The 19,725-nt window shown below is 39.8% G+C and overlaps 3 protein-coding genes across 6 annotated transcripts; all 3 read left to right on the forward strand.

Annotated features, from left to right (window-relative positions):
- The first annotated feature begins 2,610 nt into the window (after nt 1-2,610).
- On the forward strand, nt 2,611-5,140 carry LOC121749238. Its single transcript, XM_042143826.1, has 5 exons — nt 2,611-3,150; nt 3,328-3,777; nt 3,848-4,115; nt 5,018-5,088; nt 5,135-5,140. The coding sequence occupies exons 1-5, from the start codon at nt 2,611-2,613 to the stop codon at nt 5,138-5,140; spliced, it is 1,335 nt and encodes a 444-aa protein (XP_041999760.1).
- Nucleotides 5,141-8,438: 3,298 nt separating this feature from the next.
- LOC121747334 (serine/arginine-rich SC35-like splicing factor SCL30A) lies at nt 8,439-15,405 on the forward strand. Of its 4 annotated transcripts, none has more exons than XM_042141370.1 (6): nt 8,439-8,482; nt 13,801-13,954; nt 14,119-14,196; nt 14,563-14,727; nt 14,807-14,908; nt 15,005-15,405. In XM_042141370.1, exons 2-6 carry the CDS (start codon nt 13,812-13,814, stop codon nt 15,075-15,077), a joined length of 561 nt encoding a protein of 186 aa, XP_041997304.1. In that variant the 5' UTR covers nt 8,439-8,482; nt 13,801-13,811; the 3' UTR covers nt 15,078-15,405. The 4 variants fall into 4 exon arrangements, with proteins under 4 accessions (XP_041997304.1, XP_041997302.1, XP_041997301.1 ...); XM_042141368.1 differs by lacking the exon at nt 8,439-8,482 and adding an exon at nt 9,594-9,674; XM_042141367.1 differs by lacking the exon at nt 8,439-8,482 and adding an exon at nt 9,698-9,839.
- A 957-nt stretch (nt 15,406-16,362) lies between these two features.
- Nucleotides 16,363-19,670, forward strand: LOC121748803 (histone-lysine N-methyltransferase ATXR4-like). Its single transcript, XM_042143328.1, has 7 exons — nt 16,363-16,811; nt 17,186-17,241; nt 17,313-17,436; nt 17,939-18,071; nt 18,180-18,359; nt 18,581-18,652; nt 19,187-19,670. Exons 1-7 carry the CDS (start codon nt 16,422-16,424, stop codon nt 19,303-19,305), a joined length of 1,074 nt encoding a protein of 357 aa, XP_041999262.1. The 5' UTR covers nt 16,363-16,421; the 3' UTR covers nt 19,306-19,670.
- The last annotated feature ends 55 nt before the right edge of the window (nt 19,671-19,725 follow it).

Genomic DNA, 19,725 nt, shown 5'->3' on the forward strand with positions numbered 1-19,725 from the left:
TTGCCATTTCGCCAAAACAATTATGCGGTTGATGCTCTTTCATTTTTCCCTCCAATCCACTTTCACTTCATCATTTTCGTCTGGAATAACACTATCTCACCACAATTTTCTACTAATTCTCGGAAAACGCCGATGTCTTTCACGCCATTTTCATCAATGCCTCCAAAACGGAGACGAAGTTCCGCCCGTAGTTCTTCAAGGGGCAAAAAGAAGCCGCCAACGTCATCGTCTTCATCACCATCACCTACGGCATCACCTAGATACGGTAGAAGGGCTCGACCGGAGATAATCGACGTAGACCCAGAAACGTGGAGCATTCGCGGTCCTCAGCTGGATTTCTTTGTTCTGGAAGACGAATATAGTAAGTTCAAATTTAAAATTCCAAGCAAGCTATTTTGACTGTGATTTAGGGCTCCGAAAATTGGTTGTTTTGTGAAATTGTTTTGATGTCGCGTTTGGGAAATTAGGACTTTATATGTGAAATTTGTTGGTTTAAATTTGGAAGTTTTCTAATTCTATACAAACCCTAACAGGGGACCATGTCGGAATGTTTTCCGTCGCTTTTCATTGTCAATCTTCGAAATCAATGGACAGAAGAAGTATGTTGGGGGCAATTGACATTCTTCGACTATTGTTGGATTCGCCAATTCGAGCTCTTAGATCTTTCCGCAATGGTGTTGCGGTTGGGGTACAATAGGAAAACCATCTGTGAGTTCTATTACGTTCATCCAATGTACAGTTATGGTTGTATGGGCGTGGACATAGGAGATCCATTGCTGCCCATTACGGACGATCCACATCTGGCCCCTTTTCTCGAAGTCGTGGTTACTAGCACAAAGCTTGTTCACATTTATCTCGTGGAAATGACAGAGGCGGCTGCCTTGCTCAAGAAGCGAAAGGAAGAAATGGATGAGTTTCTAAAATTTGTGAACGCTTGTAAAAAACCCACTGTGGTCATTGAAGAGCTTGACGAACCGGACCCAATTGTGTCGAAGAGTAAGAGTAAATCGAAAAGGAAGAAACATCAGCACGAGGAGCAGAGGAAACCATCGGCACCATTACTGATGCTTGAGTGGTACCCTAGGGATGTCGAGTTTGAAGAGTTTTTGACCAAAAGTTTAGAAGACAAACGTCACGAATGGAAGAGGGAAGAGGAGGCAGCACGTAAGAATTTGATGGATGCATTTGCATCATGTAGTGCATACCAAGCAGAAGTTGTTGTGGTGGAGGTTGAAAAGAATGATGCAGTCGATGGAGTTATTGGACAAGGAGATGTCCATGAATGCGAAGATGGAGATGAGGTTGAGGTAGAAGATGGATATGAACAAGGTAGCAATGGTGAACACGTTAAACAACCTGAGGTTGAGGTTGAGGTTGAAGCAGTTATAGACCATGCAGAGGTTAGTACACCACTGTGGAATATGTTTGTGATTTGTTGTTTATGTTTGGTATTCATATGTGATTCATCTATTGGTCAGACTGGGCAGCATGAAGATGAAGCAATTGTAGACCCTGATAACGTGGCAGAGGTTAGTGCCCACCTTTGTAATAGAGTTGTGATTTATGCTTGTATGTATGGTGTTCATTTGTGATTTTATGTTAAATCAGATGGGGCAATCTATTCATAGTGAAGATGTTCAGCATGTTAACGATAGTGTGTACAACCCGACCCTAGATTTTTCAGCCGAACCTCAATGTCAACTGCAGTCGGAAGTTCCCATTATAGAGGAGATTCCGGATGAATTGCTAATGTCCGGACTTGAACATGACGTGGAGCAAGCTGGACAGGTAGTGCTTGATGGGCCTGAAGTGCATGGTGGACCGGAAGTGCAAGCTGGACCCGAAGTACAAGGTATTCCGGAAGTACATGATGGTCCGGGAGTACAACCTCAAGAGGGGGTATACATTCCATCGTTTGAGTACGTTCCGGACGGCTGCCATCTACATAACGAGGGACCGCCGACTGATGATGAGATGGACCATTTTATCTCGTTGGCACACATGTGCCGAGATGAGCAGCTTTTCACCTCATATTACGAATCCATTTTCCAACAACAACGGGCGAGACAGTAGCCAGAGAATGCAGACCAGCCGGGTGAAGGCGAAGCCCAGCCGGGGTCAGGGGGGTCAGGGGATAAAACGGCGGAGGAAGTATTCGCCTTATGTGGACAAGAGGAACATGACAGACAACCCACTTTTCGAGGAAGAAGTTGTGGACGAGCTACAAGATTGTGATGACCTCGAGGATTTGGAGGGTTTGGAGGGTTTGAAGAAGAGCGACATAAAGTTTACCCCGTTCAAGCTCGAGAGTAATGAGCTTCCGTTGTGGAAGCCTGGTGATGTTTTTAAGCATAGAGATTTCTTCTATGACGTGTTGAGGCAGTACGCAATAATGACCAGAAGGCGGATGCACGTGAAAAGAAATGACGGCGACAAACTTCGTGCGATTTGTAAAGGGCAAGGGTGTGAGTGGTATGTGTACTTGAGGAAGCACGAAATACACAACGGTCATGATTACGTTGTGATGAATATGCAACGCGATCCGCGCACACATGCTCTCAGGTGTTGGATTCGAAGTGGCTGACGGCAAAGTGGCTAGGTGAGCGTTATATGGAGAAGATCAAAGCCAACCCTCACATTCCACTTGCAGCTATACGGCAGTGTGTCAATGAAGATTTTGGCCTGAAGATAGGTAGGATGAAGGTATATCGGGCCAGAGAGCACGCACTGGACGGCATATTCGGCTCTGCGGCAACCCAATACAGAAACTTGTTCTACTACAAAGCCGAATTGGAGCGGACGCACCCTGATTCCAGCATTCATATACATTATGAGAATATGAGGGATACTGGCACCGTGGGTCCGAGATTCCTGAGGTTCTACTGCTGCCTTGGACCATTGAAAAAGGGATGGATGCAGTTATGCCGGCCAATTATCTTCTTCGACGCTTGTTTCTTGCGAGGGATGTACAGAGGACAGCTCATGACAGTAATGGGGATTGATCCCAACAATGGCTGGTGGCCGATTGCTTGGGCTGTGACTGAAGCCGAGAGTTATGTCCAGTGGAAGTGGTTCGTGGAGTACTTGTCTGATGACCTAAACTTGAATGCAAATGGGCCACGATATGTGTTTATGTCTGACCAACAAAAGGTACGATCGCTGTGATTTCAATATTACATAATGTACGTGGTATGTGATTTTATTTTATCTGTGATTTGATCAATACATTATGTACTGGAACTGTGATTTTGTGGTAATGTTTTGTTGTGTTGCATCAGGGGCTTGCAAAGTTGATTGCTGAGGAATTCGCATCGCTTTTGTGTTCAGCACATATACAACAATTTCAAGAAGAGATTTGTTGGAGAAAATTTCAAAGACAGGTTGTGGGAGATTGCCTCGAGTACCACCCTCAAACATTATGTGGACAAGATGGATGCTTTGCATACCGAGTATCCCCAAGCACATCAGTGGCTTTCTGGAGTTGCTCCCGAAGAAAAGTGGGTCAAGGAATTTTTCTCTCCACACACTTGTTGTGATGTGCTCCTCAACAACATTTGTGAGACATTCAATTCGAAGATTGCATTGGCTCGAGAGAAAGCAATTATCAGCATGTTGGAGGACATTCGAACAAGTCAAATGGAAAGAATTCAGATCAGAGGCCAGTGGATCAAAAGCCACGATCACGCAGTCCCTCCTGTTATCAAGGAGCTTGTTGACAAGTGGTACGCGAGGGCTTCATCGTGGAGGGCTACATGGAACGGACAGTCTTCGTACCAAGTAACTGGGGCCGTCTGGCCAATATGTTGTCAACATGCGCGATTTTACATGCTCCTGCATATTGTGGCAGCTAACCGGAATCTCGTGCACGCATGCTATCGCAACAATCAACAAGAATGGCGACGACGTGACGCGCTTCGTTTCCCGATATTATTTGAAGTCAACAATGATCATGCTGTACGAGAATGTCCTTTACCCCATCAATGGGGTGGACAATTGGCTCAAAACTACTTCTGATGGTGCGGTGGAACTGGCGCCCTCGAGGTCAAAGCGACAGCGTGGTAGGCCGAAGAAACGGAGACGTGAGGAGCCCCAGATTCGTCTTCATGCGGACGGAGGTGAGTCATTGCGTCGGACCGTTGTGATGAAATGTCGTCGGTGCGGTCAAGAAGGTCATAATATGAGGACATGCTGCAATGATCCTCGGACAGATGCCCGTTCTCAGGTTGGGGAAACTTCGCAGCACAACGGGTCGCGTGAACGGGATGAGAGTACTTTGCCTGAATCGTCAAATAATTGTTGATGCCACGAGGTACTACAATAAACATCTACAACTATATTCTCTAATTGTACACTTTGCTTTCTCATATATACTTACTATACTATTAATTGATGTAACCTAATATTTCGAATCCGGGACCAAACACTTGGACCAGGACTCAGCCTCAGAGATGCGGCCGCCGCGGTGATCAAGATTGACGGGCCCTGACTTAATCTTAAAACTTTGTGTTTGGTTGGGATGGGTGAACAATTTAAAGTGGCAGTGTTGATATGATGTGTATGCTAACTACGAGTTTTTATATTTTGGTGGCAGTGATGATATGATATGTATGTTATGTATGTTACAGACTAGTTTGTAACAAATTACTCTAGTATTTTGGTGGAAATGATATCATGACATATTTTGGTGGTATTTGATAGAGTACTTCGTCGGTTTGTATCCTTTTTTACATAGTATGTGATTTCAGTCATAGTTGGGTAACTTCATTCGTGATTTCAGGCATAGAGAAAACAATCATCATCAGGCATTTGAAAGAGTACTTCGTCGGTTTGTATTCATTTATGTACATGGTTTGTGATTTCAGTCATAGTTGGGTAACTTCATTCGTGATTCCAGGCATAGATGAAGACAAAACGTGGTCAATCAAATGCCGGAAATTTGATAGAGGACTTCGTCAGTTTGTATTCATTTGAGTATGTGATTTCAGTCATAGTTGGGTAACTTCATTCGTGATTTCAGGCATAGAGAAAACAATCATCATCACGCATTTGAAAGAGTACTTCGTCGGTTTGTATTCATTTCTGTACATGGTTTGTGATTTTAGTAATAGTTGGGTAACTTCATTCATGATTTCAGGCATAGACGAAGACAAAACGTGGTCAATCAAATGCCGGAAATTTGATAGAGTACTTGGTCGGTTTGTATTCATTTGTGTACATGGTTTGTGATTTTAGTCATAGTTGAGTAACCTCGTTCGTGATTTGAGTCATAGTTGAGTAACCTCATTCGTGATTTTAGGCATAGATTAAACAAAGCTTTGCAAAGCGTAATCAGTCAACATCAGAAGATAACGACGGAGTGAACACGACATAGTTGTGTTATAACAGTAGAAAAATTACAATACATAAGAACAAGATTGTGATTTTTAACCGTCAGAGAGTTTTTGCCGTTTTACCAATTGTTAGCGCCAATGCGTAACACTGTTTTCATGCCCAGTTGTAACTTCAAGGCTTCAAACTCCACAGTTTTCATGTGCAATTTCTCGTGCAGAACACCTTCAAGTACCGATTTGGCTCGAAGTTCATATTCGAATTGGTCTCGCTCAAGTTTCACTCTCTGAAAGTAACTGTCTTGGCTTAGGGATAGACACGCATCAACCCATCAAAAAAAATTTGCAATCATCTTCCTGCATAACACTTTCTCATTAATCTTTATGCCAACAAAATTAATGGAAAACGACCAAAATACATGGTTTTAACCTTCCATATTGGGCAGCGATAGTAACGTCTACCCGGGTTAGCAGCCGTCCTAGATGTCACAAGCTCAACCTCAAGATCGTGATTACATTTCACAATTTCGGGACGAGGCCAATTCCAATTGAAGCTTGAGCCGAAAGATTGAGAAGAAGAAGAAGACATTGCAACACGACCTGAATTCAATTCGACAGTACAAAATTCAATTCAACAATGCAAGAATTCAATTTCGCCCAAAAGATAGCACATAGTACAAAAACTAAAATTTCCGTCCACCTGTAAACTTCAACCAAGAATAGCAAAATATTCCACATGCCCCGACTGTAACCCTACAACCATTAAATTCGACCAAGAATTGCAAATTAGTTTTTCAGATGCCCGACAGTAACCCTACAACCAAAAAATCAACCACTGATTGCAAAATAAAATTCCAGTTGAAATCGCCTAAACCCTTGTGTATACCATAAATTCAGCGAAATCCAGATGCAAACCCCCTAATTTCCAGATGACGAACAGATGCCGAACCAGATGCCGAACAAAATATAATCGCCTATTATGTTAGAGAGGGAAATATGAAAGCAGACTAAAATGAAAGACGAAAATGAAACGGTGAGAGAGGGAAAGAAGAAAGAAAATAGGAGAATGGAATTATGATTACTATTCTATTTGACAAGACAGCCCCTGCACATGCAGACTATGTGCAGGTATAGGGTGCAGGTGTAGTACGTAAAAAGTCTAAACTGCCCTTCAGCCCATTTGGGCATTTTCGTCCGAAAAATGGCAAAATATACACGTTTTGTGATTACATATTTTGTTAGATCACTTTGGTGAGATTTTTAAATGTTAGGGGTCTCTGATGTTATACAGCGAAAAGTTATGGCCCTTTTATGTAGTTCAGTCTTAATAATTTAATTTACTTAACACCATCACTACCTAGATTTTTGCGTTAAAACCAGTGCATTTCATTTAGGCCGGAATGGAAGGAATACTATTTTTCACAAAAACAAAAACTCTTATTCACAAGTTAATTTCGATCATAACAACAATAACTTACTTTTATTCATTAGTACTATAAAGTTTTTTATTGAAACAATACCTAGTTTGTAATTATTAAAATGATTATTTGTATGTAAACACACAAACTTCATTATTTTTTATTTTTTAATCTAAATACATGAACTTTGATTTATTTCCTCCAAACAATTGTTCTTTGAATTGATCGAACATGTTAGTTGGAAGTGTCCTCGTGTCAAAAAGCGGCGAATACTAAAACAACATTGTCTGATTAAAAAAAGGCAATTTATCTGTAAATATATGGGCTTTCAAGGTTTTCTAAAATTTCTCGTCAGCTTTGAGGTTTTTGGAAATTACCAAACTTTTGATATTTATGATTTTTTTCCCTAACGATAGGTTTTTCTAAAATAATCTATTGCTCATGACTTTGTTTAAAATTTTGACATGAATATTAAGTAATAGTACTAGTTTATTAAAAATGTAGGACGATGAAATTTTTTAAATAATAATTCATAAATTGTTTTTAATATTACATCATTTAAATAAGAAAGTCATATAACCAATATAAAAAATTAGTGTACAATTTATGATATAATCATGTTAAATTGCAAAAACTAAGTATTAATATATAAAAAATAAAAACAATAGTCATCTTAATTAAATACAATCTGAAAAATAAAAATTACAGATATCTCAATTTAGAATAATGGACTAAAATATTTTTTTACTAATCATGCCTAACCACCAAATAGAAGTGTAGTAAGTACTTAATTTATTAACTAGTACTCCTAATAAATTGGTGAACTAATTCATTTGCTTGCTTGAACTTCAACTTCGTCTATTATCTTCTATCATAAAGGAACAATTGGAAACTCTCGTCTATATCGGTTCACGTAAAAAGGCAACGGGCAACGAAATTGAAGTAGCTTTTTCTTTTGTCAAACGATTTTTCTCTTAGATTAATTGGAACCGTAAGTATTAGCTAGAGAAAAAGAATTCAATTATCAAAATTATTCTTTTCTTGTTTTACTATACCAGAACAATAAAATGTTTGGCACAGTCTACTACATTTAGTTAATAAGAAAATTAATTGGATAATTTTGTTTGTTTTACTATATTTTCTTGTTTGCACATAGTCACTTCAAGTTTGGTTGCATTAGAGAATCGGTCATAATAGTAAAATGGAGTATAATAAATGCACAATAAAACAGCAAAATCATTTCAGTAGTTCAAAATCTCAAGTATATCAATCTCCTTTCATTTCCCAAATTTAGATGTTACTAACAAAGGAGTTTTTGCTTCATCAGTATAAAAATTAATTAATAGTGACATAAAACAAGATACATTTTATTTAATTGTATGGTTAATCTAAGGGTGTGTTCTGTTTGTCATATAGAGGTCATTTAAATTATTTATCTGTGCCATATCATGTGTTCTGTTTCGCATATACCATTAATGCACAGTCCTACAAATGGGCTTTGGCCCGTTGCTTTTTGGCCATATTATGCCGTTAGTGTAACGGGGTGGAGCACTACGATACGTATTAGGGTTTTGACTCCCAACCAATAATATAATTTGAAGTGTCTAAAATACCCCTTAATTTTTCCCAAAAATGCGTAGAAAATTGAGGGAATTATAAAATTCCTTCTCAAACCACCACACACACTTTGAAGAAATCTGTGCAACTCTGCCGACACTCCCACCGTAACGAACTGAGGTGAGTCTGTTTTTTGTTTTGTTTGCATTGAAATTTGTTTGCTATTTTTGAAATTTTCACAGTGCGTGAATCCTCCTACTGATTCATTTCAATCGAATTGATTAATTTTTTCAGAGTCTAAAAAACCCACGGAATCTGCCTTTCTAATCTGGGTCATTTCTGTGTTTAGTTGAGTAGATCGGTCCTAGGGTTTTCCTCTGCAATGGTGAATTGATTAATTTTTTCCCATCCACTTGATTAATTTGAATTTGTAATTTTGAATCCAATCGATTCCCAAATATAGTATGAGAAATATACTTTAACCTATTCATTATGTTGTGTGAATTAACTTAATATTGATGTTGCATCGTGCAATTTGTGATTTAGAGAATTCACATATTTGTAATTTTTATTTGAATAATGAAAGATTATTTGATTGAAACTAAGCTTCCTTTATTTGAATAATGAAAGATTAGTTGGAATTGGAACTTAGTTGTAATTTTTATTTACATATTTGTGATTTAGAGAATTCACATATGACGAAACATAAGAAGCAAAAAGCTTATGTCAGGCAAATGGTTGAGGACATAATGTGGACTCACACGGTGGAGCGAATTTGTATCCTGTACATGATTATTTGCAAAGTTTCGAAGAATGAACACTTTACTGTACCGTGGTAGAACAGAAATGATCGAACAACTTTTATGGAATGAGAGGTGAGAGTGGAGCGCCGCTGAAATGGAAGAGAGGCGGGGGCGGGAAATATATGTACTCCAACTTAGGGTTGGGTACATGGTTATAATTTATGTACATCATTGAGGGTAATAAGGCAAAACATATATTGTGGTATTTGATTTACGACAAACTAAACAAATGGTATATATCACTTGTGCTTCATATAGTGCAAACCAAACAGCTGTATCGAATAGCCCAACATCCAATTTGTGACTTTTTTATCTGACTTACCCCTATCTACATCTGAAACTATTGGACAAATAGAACAAGCCCTAAATAAATAAATAAACAACATAAGAAAAAGACAACTCAGCAGATCCGCGTGCTTTGGATTGGGCTCTTCTACGGCCCAGTGTTTAAAACTAAGGCCTTTGAGAAGCTTCTCGAGAATCATCTACAGCTCATCCTCTATATAACCATTGAGAAGATTTTGATCATCATGCTTTTAATTTATGTTGCAATTAGCAATTGATTCAAGGTGAATTGAATTTGTGGTCAATTGACAGATGGAGTAATTTGTTAGCTGTTTTTTGAGTTCTTTTTCTTTTTATCCTTTTCGATTGGTTTTTCCAAGGCATCATCATGTGTATGTGTTTAGTTTTCCGATGCAAATATAAATTAATTCGATCTTAATGTGTTTGTGGTCAGTTAATTAACTCTTACACGGATAAATTTTTAGCTGTTTTTTTACTTCTTTTATTCTTTTTGATTGGATTATTGATGAATAGTACATGGAGCCCCTGCCCCAGCCCCAAATCAGGATTCGTTCTTTTCATAGACCGATTTGTGATTCTGTACTTTACATTTTATACGGTGTATTTGTTACGATCCGAGCTCGTAGCTTCCCTATATTGATCGCAACTTCGCAACAATCAATTAACCGAACGATCAATTGCACCAACTAATCGATCGAGCTAAGACGAACGAAGAGGAATCTTATTGATTGATGAATACCACGAATACAACTCAAAGGAATCGGATAGGAACATTGGTAAGCTGTAGATCCACGATCTAAGCTAACATGAACAAACTCACACAATTTCAACGATAAAACAAAAGAAAGAGTAGCTACGCTTATTTATACTCTGAGTCTTAGCTCATGCTAGCTCACGCTTCTCTTCCATCTTCCTTCTTAATCTCTTCCACGTAGGATCCTTCCTATTGGCTGCTAACACGTCATTGCCTTCTCCTCATTGGTCAAGACTTCTAACTAATGCCACGTCACCGCGATCTCAATATATGTCGCATGCATGTACTCGTACGTTGCATGCATGTATGTTGATCATGGTTTATAGTTATGCATGCAACAATACTCCCCTCTTAAGGTTCCTTTTCCACAAGGAACCATGGAATTCGGCTTTATCCTTTTCCACAAGGAACCATGGAATTCGGGCTTTAACGTCGGCCGGCGATCTTCTTCCTACAATTTGTGATCGTAACAATCCCTTCCCCTTAAGATTCCTTGTCCACAAGGAATCATGGAGCCAAGCTTCTCGTGCTTTACCTTCCCAAACCTTCAATTTTACACTTGGCTTAGGAATCTCCGAACCAAGCCCTCATGTTTCATCTTTACAGTTGGCTGGGGAAACCAAATCGACACCAGCCAATCAATGTCACTAAGCTGAGACGTCTTCTTCATCACACTGCTGCTGCCACTGCTCTTCCCAACAGCCACGGTCTCCTGACTATCAGCCTCGAGAATGGGAATGGATTTTCCTTGTAAGATATTAGCTTTCCTAGTTGCAGCAGACAACCTTGCAAGATCAGTCCCAACCCTCTCTGAACTTGCAAGATCAGTCCCATTCCTTTCTGAAAACGACACAATTTCGAAGTGCTTCTTCCACGGAGAAACGTCATTGATATCTCCATCAACAATGTCAAACCATGTTCGCTCTAATGTTGCGGCCCTTTCATCCATTTCCACGTACTTCCCATTGATCCCTTGACACGAAAAGAGAACTCCTGCTTCCTTGAATTTCTTTGATATTGGAAAAATCATGGAATTTAAATCTTCCTCAATCACTTCACTAGGATGTGCCATGAGCTTCATCTTCACCATAGGTTTAGGACCCCAAATGAACATCCACAAGGACACACAATAATAGACTGAGATTGGTGAAGTCACATCCAGCTTCCCCACTAATGCATTTGGTCGAGCAGTTGGTAAGGATTCAGAATTCTTAAGCTGTTTTGAATCTGAAATTTCAAGCTCGGCATCCGAATTTTCCACGGCCAGATAGCTCGTTGATTTCTGATAGGAACTCAGCTTGTATGATTGCAATTCAGTGATATTCACCCTTTCTTCCTTCAGATTCCCCAAAGAATCTGCTTGTCTACATACATCCTCAGCATCAATCATTATCACGTCTACTCCAGCTTCAATGCATCTCTCCGCCCTCCTAATCAATAGATTCACATCCTTAACAAGCTCATATGTTCGCTGCACAGGGACTGTGTAAGATCCATGTGCTCTATCACCACATATAGGTATATCTGACTTGTTAAACTTCACAGCAAGCAGAGGCTTAGCTCTGAGACTCCCAGTTTTGACAAGCCTCACATATCTCAGAAGAATCTCTTCAGGAATTCCGAGTGAGCCAGCATCAATCTCAATAATGTCAAATCCCCATTCTTTGCATTCCTCAATAGTACTTGATATAGGTTGTGTCTTTTCTTCCTCGTGTGATTCGTGGCTGCCCCACTCCTCGTATCCCAGAGGATAACTGTTATCTCCAAACACCTTACCTCCAAAATCTGACCGGGAAAACACTCCATCGAATAGACCTGGTAAATACAGCAGTTCACTACTTCTCTGATCCAGTTGCCTTCCCACCACTGTGAACCCATTTTCCCACTTAGTTCCCAACTGCCCTCTATCATTGCAGATGCTAAATTTCCCACACTCGACAAAACCCTTACTACGATCAACAAATCCTTCGTGGAGCTCATCATCACATCGAGCCACGAACTTTAGCTTCACCGTAGGTCTCGGAAACCAATTGAGCAACCACGGTAATGACAAGCTATAATATAGCTCATTCACTTGCTCCAATTCCCTCCCCTTCTTCACCTCCATTGATTTCCCCATAGGCATGAATATCTCCACTCCCTTCAATACTGCAACATGCACTTCTTCCTTGCCCAACTTTCCCTCATGGTGATCATTCAACGACTCAGTTCCCTCCATCACCAAGTTCAATTCACCCTCTACCACATCTGTTTGCCATTCAGACAACTGCTGCTCACAGACTGCAGGCTCCGGTTCCAGCTCCTCTGTTTTCTGCACTGGAGACTGATTACACTCCCATTGTTCAAAATCGGTGTTGCAGTAGCTGCTGGAGTTCGCATCCATTGTCTCCATTAGATCTTCATCAGCAATTGCTCGATCAACATCAATTGCAACATCTAGATCAATCCCCTCATCTGCATATGTTTCATCTTCCATTTCACTATCCAATTCCAATTCAGTTTTAAGAGCTGGATTTCGAATACTATCCTTCGTAGAATAATCTACTTCATCCTCATATCGCTTTTTACGATCACACCATAAAACACTTATTGTAAGCTCTTGAAGCTTAGAGAGAGCATAACCTTCATCTAATGTTCTTGGTTCAAACATACAAACCGGTACTCGTATTTGATCTACTAACCCCGACAAAAATATACTCAATGCTTGATTCTCTTCTATACCAGCCCTAGAATTTAGCTCATCAAAAGCTTCAATATAACTTCGAATATGTGATACCTGTTTTAGACTCCGCAATTGAAAGATCAGATCATCTTCTTCCATTTCAGCACCTCGCGTCCCGGTGCCGATGTCCGGAGATCGATTGCTACCAGAGACGACACCACACGGAGACGAACTCCTCTTTCGATTATTAGAGTAATCACCACAAGACGAACTCCAATCGATCCACACCTCCATGATTGATGCAACTTAAACTAAATGTTGTGGAAGAACTGAAATCGCAAGCTCAATCCAGCTTCACTCTCTTCTCCGGCGCCGTCAATTGCATCACCGACGCTATAGTCGGAGGAACGTTAGCTCTGGATACCACTTGTTACGATCCGAGCTCGTAGCTTCCCTATATTGATCGCAACTTCGCAACAATCAATTAACCGAACGATCAATTGCACCAACTAATCGATCGAGCTAAGACGAACGAAGAGGAATCTTATTGATTGATGAATACCACGAATACAACTCAAAGGAATCGGATAGGAACATTGGTAAGCTGTAGATCCACGATCTAAGCTAACATGAACAAACTCACACAATTTCAACGATAAAACAAAAGAAAGAGTAGCTACGCTTATTTATACTCTGAGTCTTAGCTCATGCTAGCTCACGCTTCTCTTCCATCTTCCTTCTTAATCTCTTCCACGTAGGATCCTTCCTATTGGCTGCTAACACGTCATTGCCTTCTCCTCATTGGTCAAGACTTCTAACTAATGCCACGTCACCGCGATCTCAATATATGTCGCATGCATGTACTCGTACGTTGCATGCATGTATGTTGATCATGGTTTATAGTTATGCATGCAACAGTATTAGCGGATGATATATGGTTTTGAGGTTGATTTGTGTTATTATGTGAAACAAGGTGACCGAAAAATGGGAAAAAGATACAGCAGAAGTCCATCTCCTAGAGGTTACAGAAGGGGATACCGAAGCCCTAGCCCAAGGGGTCGTTACCGAAGCCGTGGGAGAGACCTCCCAACTAGTCTGCTCGTTCGCAATCTTCGCCATGATTGCAGGTGTGACTGCTCTCTCATGCTCAATTTCGATCTTTCAATATCTTCTGAATAAATTTGCAAGATTTTGATCATGTTTGTATTTGCATATCTGTGAATTTTCTGTGGGATTTGGCTATATGTACATATGTCATCCTTCCTTTCTTTGTTGTTTATATATCTTTCAGGACTGAAGATCTCCGCGGTCCTTTTGGGGAATTTGGTCCGCTTAAGGACATCTACTTACCACGTGACTATTACACAGGGTGAGCATTTCTGTTATGTAATCTCAATAGTTTTATGAGAAACTTGTTATGTTCTTATTTGAAAGTAATGATGAAGTAGTTAAGAGGTCAAGATCGTCTTAATGAACTTGAAGATTCAAGCAAGGTTGAGTATGTATACAATTATGACAGAAGTTCAAGTCTTGAAGAATTTCTAGTCTTGACTCTTGAAGGAATTCAATTATTTACCTTGCTTTTACAAGGTTAGAATGTTAATTGCTTGTTGATACTCACACGGGTGAGCTCACAATTTGGATTATGTTAGCTTTTGAATGCCTAGTTGAAAGTTACAAATAGCTACCAAGGTGTTCATTTGCCAGATCATATTCATCTTTATGTCATATGCAGGCAGCCACGTGGATTTGGTTTTGTGCAATATGTTGACCCAGATGATGCTGGTGAGGCCAAATATCATATGGATGGTCAGTCACTTCTTGGGCGCGAGTTGACGGTTGTGTTTGCTGAGGAAAACAGGAAAAAGCCATCAGAGATGCGGTCTCGTGAGCGTATCAGGTTAGTGGGCTTCCTGCTTCCTAGTTTCTGATCTCTCTATATATGATTTACATCCTGATTTCACATAATGCCATTGTAGCAGATCATCCAGTCGTTACTCCAGATCACCTCGCCACAGAGGTTCTTACTCTCCGTCACCACGCTATTATTCTCCCTCTTCAAGGGGCAGACACCGCTCCAGGTATGCAATTCATTGGAACATTGGCAACTATATGTTGTACTCTATATTTATTAGTGATCATTTTAGCAATGAAAGCTCGTTTTCTTGTGTATATAGATCCATCTCGCCTCGTGGGAAAACGTACAGAGAGAGATTCTATTCGAGGTCTCCCTACGAAAGCAGGAGCTAGAGCCGGAGTCTGGTCAGAAGCAGGAGCTGGAGCCCAGAGGGCTACTGATGTTATTTATTGTTTGTGATATATGGGGATCATATTTCTCCAGCTAGTGTGGGAGCTATTTAAGAACATCTTCTGACATCTTGGTAATGGGTGTTGAGTGGGGTAGTAGTTGGTTATATATATAGGTGCTTCTCATCTCTCTCTTATTGTATTTTACATGTTCTCTTATGTTGAATGGGATTGAATTTCCAAGTGCAATGTCTATTGGTATTACGCTTTCCATTCTATGGTGAAACAATGTTGAAATTTGGAATCTTGGGAGTATTTATTTTGAAAACTACATCCAACTCTCAAATGAAGCGGATCTTCCCGCCACGAAGTCTGATTATCTATCATTGTTGGAAGTGTACATGAATGAATATCTCTAAAGTTTGAATTGTCGCCCGCTCTCAAAAGGCTTCAACTATAGAAAGAAAATCAGCGAAAGCTTTTTAAGTCATTGAGGTTCTCATGCATGCCCGTAAAAGCTCGTGCACTTATAGCCCACTTTGAAAGAGATCACCTATACGGCCACAAATTATGCGACACACTATATAATAAAAGGAGAGGATCTCATGATGCTGATATTCTGACGAAGGAGACAAGTCTTTATGTATGTAGTGACTTAGGAGAGGTGCACCACTGCCAAAAAGTGGCCGGAAATGGAGATTCAAGCTGACACACCTCAAGTAGTAAAGTTGAACATGTTCCAAGCGACCATGCATGTGGAAGATTTGATATCACATGAGTATATGTCATCCAATCAAACAAAAGACATCTAAGCGTAAGAGGAAGATGGCGACCTCAAATGGTGTGGTGTGGTGTGGCATCGGAAGAAAAATGACGACATGGCGATAGAAATGAAAACACTGGATAAGAATATTTTGTGAATTTTGAAATAAAGAAAATAATTGTTCTGATAATGTATTGTGATAAATTGATGATCTCTTAGTTTTATTAATTTTAATTATGTAATTTTCAGCTCTAAAATTTTTCTACCTTTAGTTGTGTAATTTTTAGTTTTTTGATTATATAATTTAAATTTGAGTTATAATTACAATACAATTGCAAGGTATATGAAATAGTAAGAAAGTATTAGAAATATAAGAATGGATGTAGGAGCACAAACGAAGTACTAACTGTTTTATGAATAAATAATGCTCTGTAAAAATTAAAGTTTCGCCATAGTAGTACGTAAGCTAAAAATCTGGCAGATATTTAATTTTATTAAAAATACGAAGGTTTTACAGGTGTTGCATTTGTATTTCGATCTTCTTCAGTTAGTTCACCAAACCAAGTCCAACCAAGAATAGATAAATGTCGCGCTTACTCCGTTTCAGCCGTCAGGCTTTCGATCTCAAAACCCTCCACCACCGCCGCGCCGGAGCTCAGCCGTTCCTCTCATCCTTCTCCAATTCCGCCACTGAATCGGCCGGCGCTGCCTCCGAACCGAAGCCGCCTCCTTACATTCCGCCTCTCATTGGCATCCAGCTCACCAAGCATGCGGGCCGCGGCGCGTTTGCGCTACAGCGTATCGCCTCCGGCGAGGTCCTCCATTCCGCCAGACCTATTCTCGCGCACCCGTCCCTTTCCATGATCAACTGCGTTTGCTATTACTGTCTCAGGCGCCTCCCGAAACGGGGCGGCACTGCCGAAGCTCATCACACGGTGTCGTTTTGCAGCGAACAGTGCGAACAAACTTCCAAGGTAATCTCTCACCATCGTACTCTCGACGTCCGATTCTGTGTATTTAGTAGCATTCACGATGGAATTTTGCTTATAGTAAAACTGATTGGTGTTTTTTTCAGTTCGAGGGTTTGTAAATTGTACTCCTAATTGCTCTCAATTTGGAAATACTGAGTTTAAGCTTAATCAATATGTCATTTTATCCATAATTTCTTTCTAACAACACTGCAAAACATGCAGATCAGTGCCCTAATTGCGCATCCTTTTTTCTGATTTACAGCTGATTACTATGCTTCATCCACATCTCTGTTTTGAATACTTTGATCAATTCTTAGATTGTTGTTTGTTCTGTATCGTGACTCCACTCACTTATAATCTTTGTTTCATGGCATCAGAAGTTTTACGATGTTGAGAAGCAGATAGACTGGTCGAGATTTCATGAATACTGCCGGTATGAATTTCTCTGTTAGCTCTTTATCAAAGACATGATGAACTCGATATTCACTCTTGCTTCTGCTGCAGACAGAAGGGTCTAAAATATCCTCTTATTATGAAGAGATTTGCCTGTCAAGTTATCGCTGGTAACATTCCTACTGACATTTTGGAATTACTCCAAGGGGAGGATTTGTCTGATAGAGCTCATCTGGTAGGATTCTCTAGTTCCACTTATTGCTTTCTTAAACTTAAGGAGAATGTCTACCTTATAAATCTTTAAACTGGAGGAGGTGATATATATGTCTATGATGTGTACTCATGTATTTTATCTGTTCTTCACCTGACCATCCCTCTTATGTAGAGGTTTAAAACCTAGATTTAATGGCCTTACACGGTTACACCCAGACTCCCAGCAATAAAATAAAATCTCAGGAAACCTTGTGTGTTTTTAACAAAATTTTGGATCCTCACTTAACTAGATGGCTATTATTGGTTGGGTTTCTCTGTATCATGGTTCATGGACTTTTATCCATTCCCAGTCAATTATGTTTAAGGAAATTAAACTAAGTGCAGCCATTTCTTAAGCAAGTTTTGTCTAAATCCAATAAAAAGGGCAAGGCTTGGTGTTCCTACAATTAAAACTGACTCAAACCTGATTTAAGCTATAGTCACGAACTTATGTTTTCTTCCAATCTTTATGTGATGGTTTTCAGATAAAAGAGGAATTTGCCCTGCTGAGGAGTACTCTGGAAGATGCAGATATAAAGGTAGAGAGGCAGAAGAAGAAGAACATGGATGAAGGGAAGGGCCCAATTGTTGATGGAGAGGCGGAGGAGCCGCTGTCATGTATCCTCGTGAACTGAATTTGGAGACTCTTTGCACTTTGCCCCCCTTTTCTGATTACTATGCCTGCATGTGAACTCATATGTTGTTTCTTTTGACCTGATATGATAGTTCTGACTGAAGAATGGTATACTGATGTTTTGGGACGAATACGCATCAATGCCTTTCGTGTTGAACTGCCTGTACAGTCACATGAAGATCTCCTTTCTTCAGCAGCTGCAACTGTAGAAGGAGAAGCTGCTGTTGGAAATGCCATGTATATGCTTCCATCCTTTTACAACCATTCTTGTGGTAATATCTCTTGCTTCATGGAAAGTCCAGTGCTTTTTGACTCTTAACACTAGTTAACTTCCATTATTTGGAAACTAAGACCCATACAAAGAAATTAGGTTTTATTTCAATAATTAAGAATTCTAGCTGTAGCTAATGGCTTGTGATAATCTGCAAAAGAGCAGCGATAGCATTAGCAATTTCACAGGTCAGTGAGTGTATCATTTTTCCTTTCATTGCAGAACCTAATGTAAATATTGTATGGAGCGACAGTGCAGAAGGAAAGATGGTGGCTTTGCGTGACATCGAAAAAGGTCCTTTCTTTGAACCAAGTGCTGTGCTCGATTTATTTCAATTCTTCATAGCTTTTGCTGGAGTGTGTTATGCTCTGAGGAGGTTCTGCATGGTAGCTCTAGTTCTCGGCGTCTCATGATTTAATATTATTTCTAGGATGGCCTAATCTGATTCTTTGTGAAAGATTACTTGGCAGAATTTTTACCCTTTCTATAAAAGCATGCTAACTTGAAGAGATTGACAAAGGCTTTCCCTTGAATAGGTTTCCTTCAACATTTTTTCTCAAATTACATGAAGTGTTGAAAAATATGTCTCATCTCATCTAGATAATCAAGCACACGATAACCTTTTTTTCCTTAACAAAAGAAGTCGTAGTTAGGTGATTAGGTTGCATGTTTTCTTTGTGAGACTAAGATTAATTCAGAGCACTAAGATGGTGCTTCCATCCCACACCCCTTTTAACTATCAATTAACGGCCCTTTAAATCTTGTGAAGTAATGTCCGGAAATGAACGTAACATCACTAGAGGTTAAGTGCATGTCATGACATTGCAGCGGAAGAGGTGCGGATATGCTACCTTGATGCCAGCATGGGTTATGAGGCTCGGGCAAAAATCCTGTACGGAGGATATGGTTTCGTATGTGACTGCCCCAGATGTGTTGCAAAGGAGTGAAGTCTACTGGAGAGAGTTGCAGGGAAAGGGAAACTTGCCATATTCGAGACGCGATCTATTAATTGGTGAGCTTTTGTAGCTCTCTTGGTGGAATATATGAAACAGCTAGGCAAGTTTTTTTCTCTCAATAATGAGTTTAGCGGCCAAATATTGCGAAAAAAAGTTTAGAAACCATATGTTGTGATTCTTCATTTTGATTTATTAGATAATCAATTCACGAGCTTAGTAGATTGTTGTGGAATTATATATGTTTGTATCAAATCATGCTTATATAGGATCATATTTTTTTCCTTATGTATATATGGAGTTATACTCTCTGTACAATGGAGTATGTCACAATTCCAAATAACATTTCCTTATCCAAAGAGATGTGTATAGATTTCTTGGTATCTTTTACACGCATGTATTGCCCGCAAACGT

The sequence above is a fragment of the Salvia splendens genome, chromosome 9 (assembly GCF_004379255.2).
Source record: "Salvia splendens isolate huo1 chromosome 9, SspV2, whole genome shotgun sequence".
Classification (NCBI taxonomy): Eukaryota; Viridiplantae; Streptophyta; class Magnoliopsida; order Lamiales; family Lamiaceae; genus Salvia; species Salvia splendens.

What these genes read in the sequence shown, in the direction of transcription:
- LOC121749238 (XM_042143826.1), top strand. Translation starts at nt 2,611, where the DNA reads ATGGAGAAGATCAAAGCCAACCCTCACATTCCACTTGCAGCTATACGG. An exon ending in TTATGTCTGACCAACAAAAG is followed by an intron (nt 3,151 to 3,327) that starts GTACGATCGCTG and finishes TTTTGTGTTCAG; the next exon opens with CACATATACAACAATTTCAA. An exon ending in ACGGACAGTCTTCGTACCAA is followed by an intron (nt 3,778 to 3,847) that starts GTAACTGGGGCC and finishes ATATTGTGGCAG; the next exon opens with CTAACCGGAATCTCGTGCAC.
- LOC121747334 (XM_042141370.1), top strand. Translation starts at nt 13,812, where the DNA reads ATGGGAAAAAGATACAGCAGAAGTCCATCTCCTAGAGGTTACAGAAGG. An exon ending in AATCTTCGCCATGATTGCAG is followed by an intron (nt 13,955 to 14,118) that starts GTGTGACTGCTC and finishes TATATCTTTCAG; the next exon opens with GACTGAAGATCTCCGCGGTC. An exon ending in AGGGGCAGACACCGCTCCAG is followed by an intron (nt 14,909 to 15,004) that starts GTATGCAATTCA and finishes TTGTGTATATAG; the next exon opens with ATCCATCTCGCCTCGTGGGA.
- LOC121748803 (XM_042143328.1), top strand. Translation starts at nt 16,422, where the DNA reads ATGTCGCGCTTACTCCGTTTCAGCCGTCAGGCTTTCGATCTCAAAACC. An exon ending in AGATTTCATGAATACTGCCG is followed by an intron (nt 17,242 to 17,312) that starts GTATGAATTTCT and finishes CTTCTGCTGCAG; the next exon opens with ACAGAAGGGTCTAAAATATC. An exon ending in TTTGCGTGACATCGAAAAAG is followed by an intron (nt 18,653 to 19,186) that starts GTCCTTTCTTTG and finishes ATGACATTGCAG; the next exon opens with CGGAAGAGGTGCGGATATGC.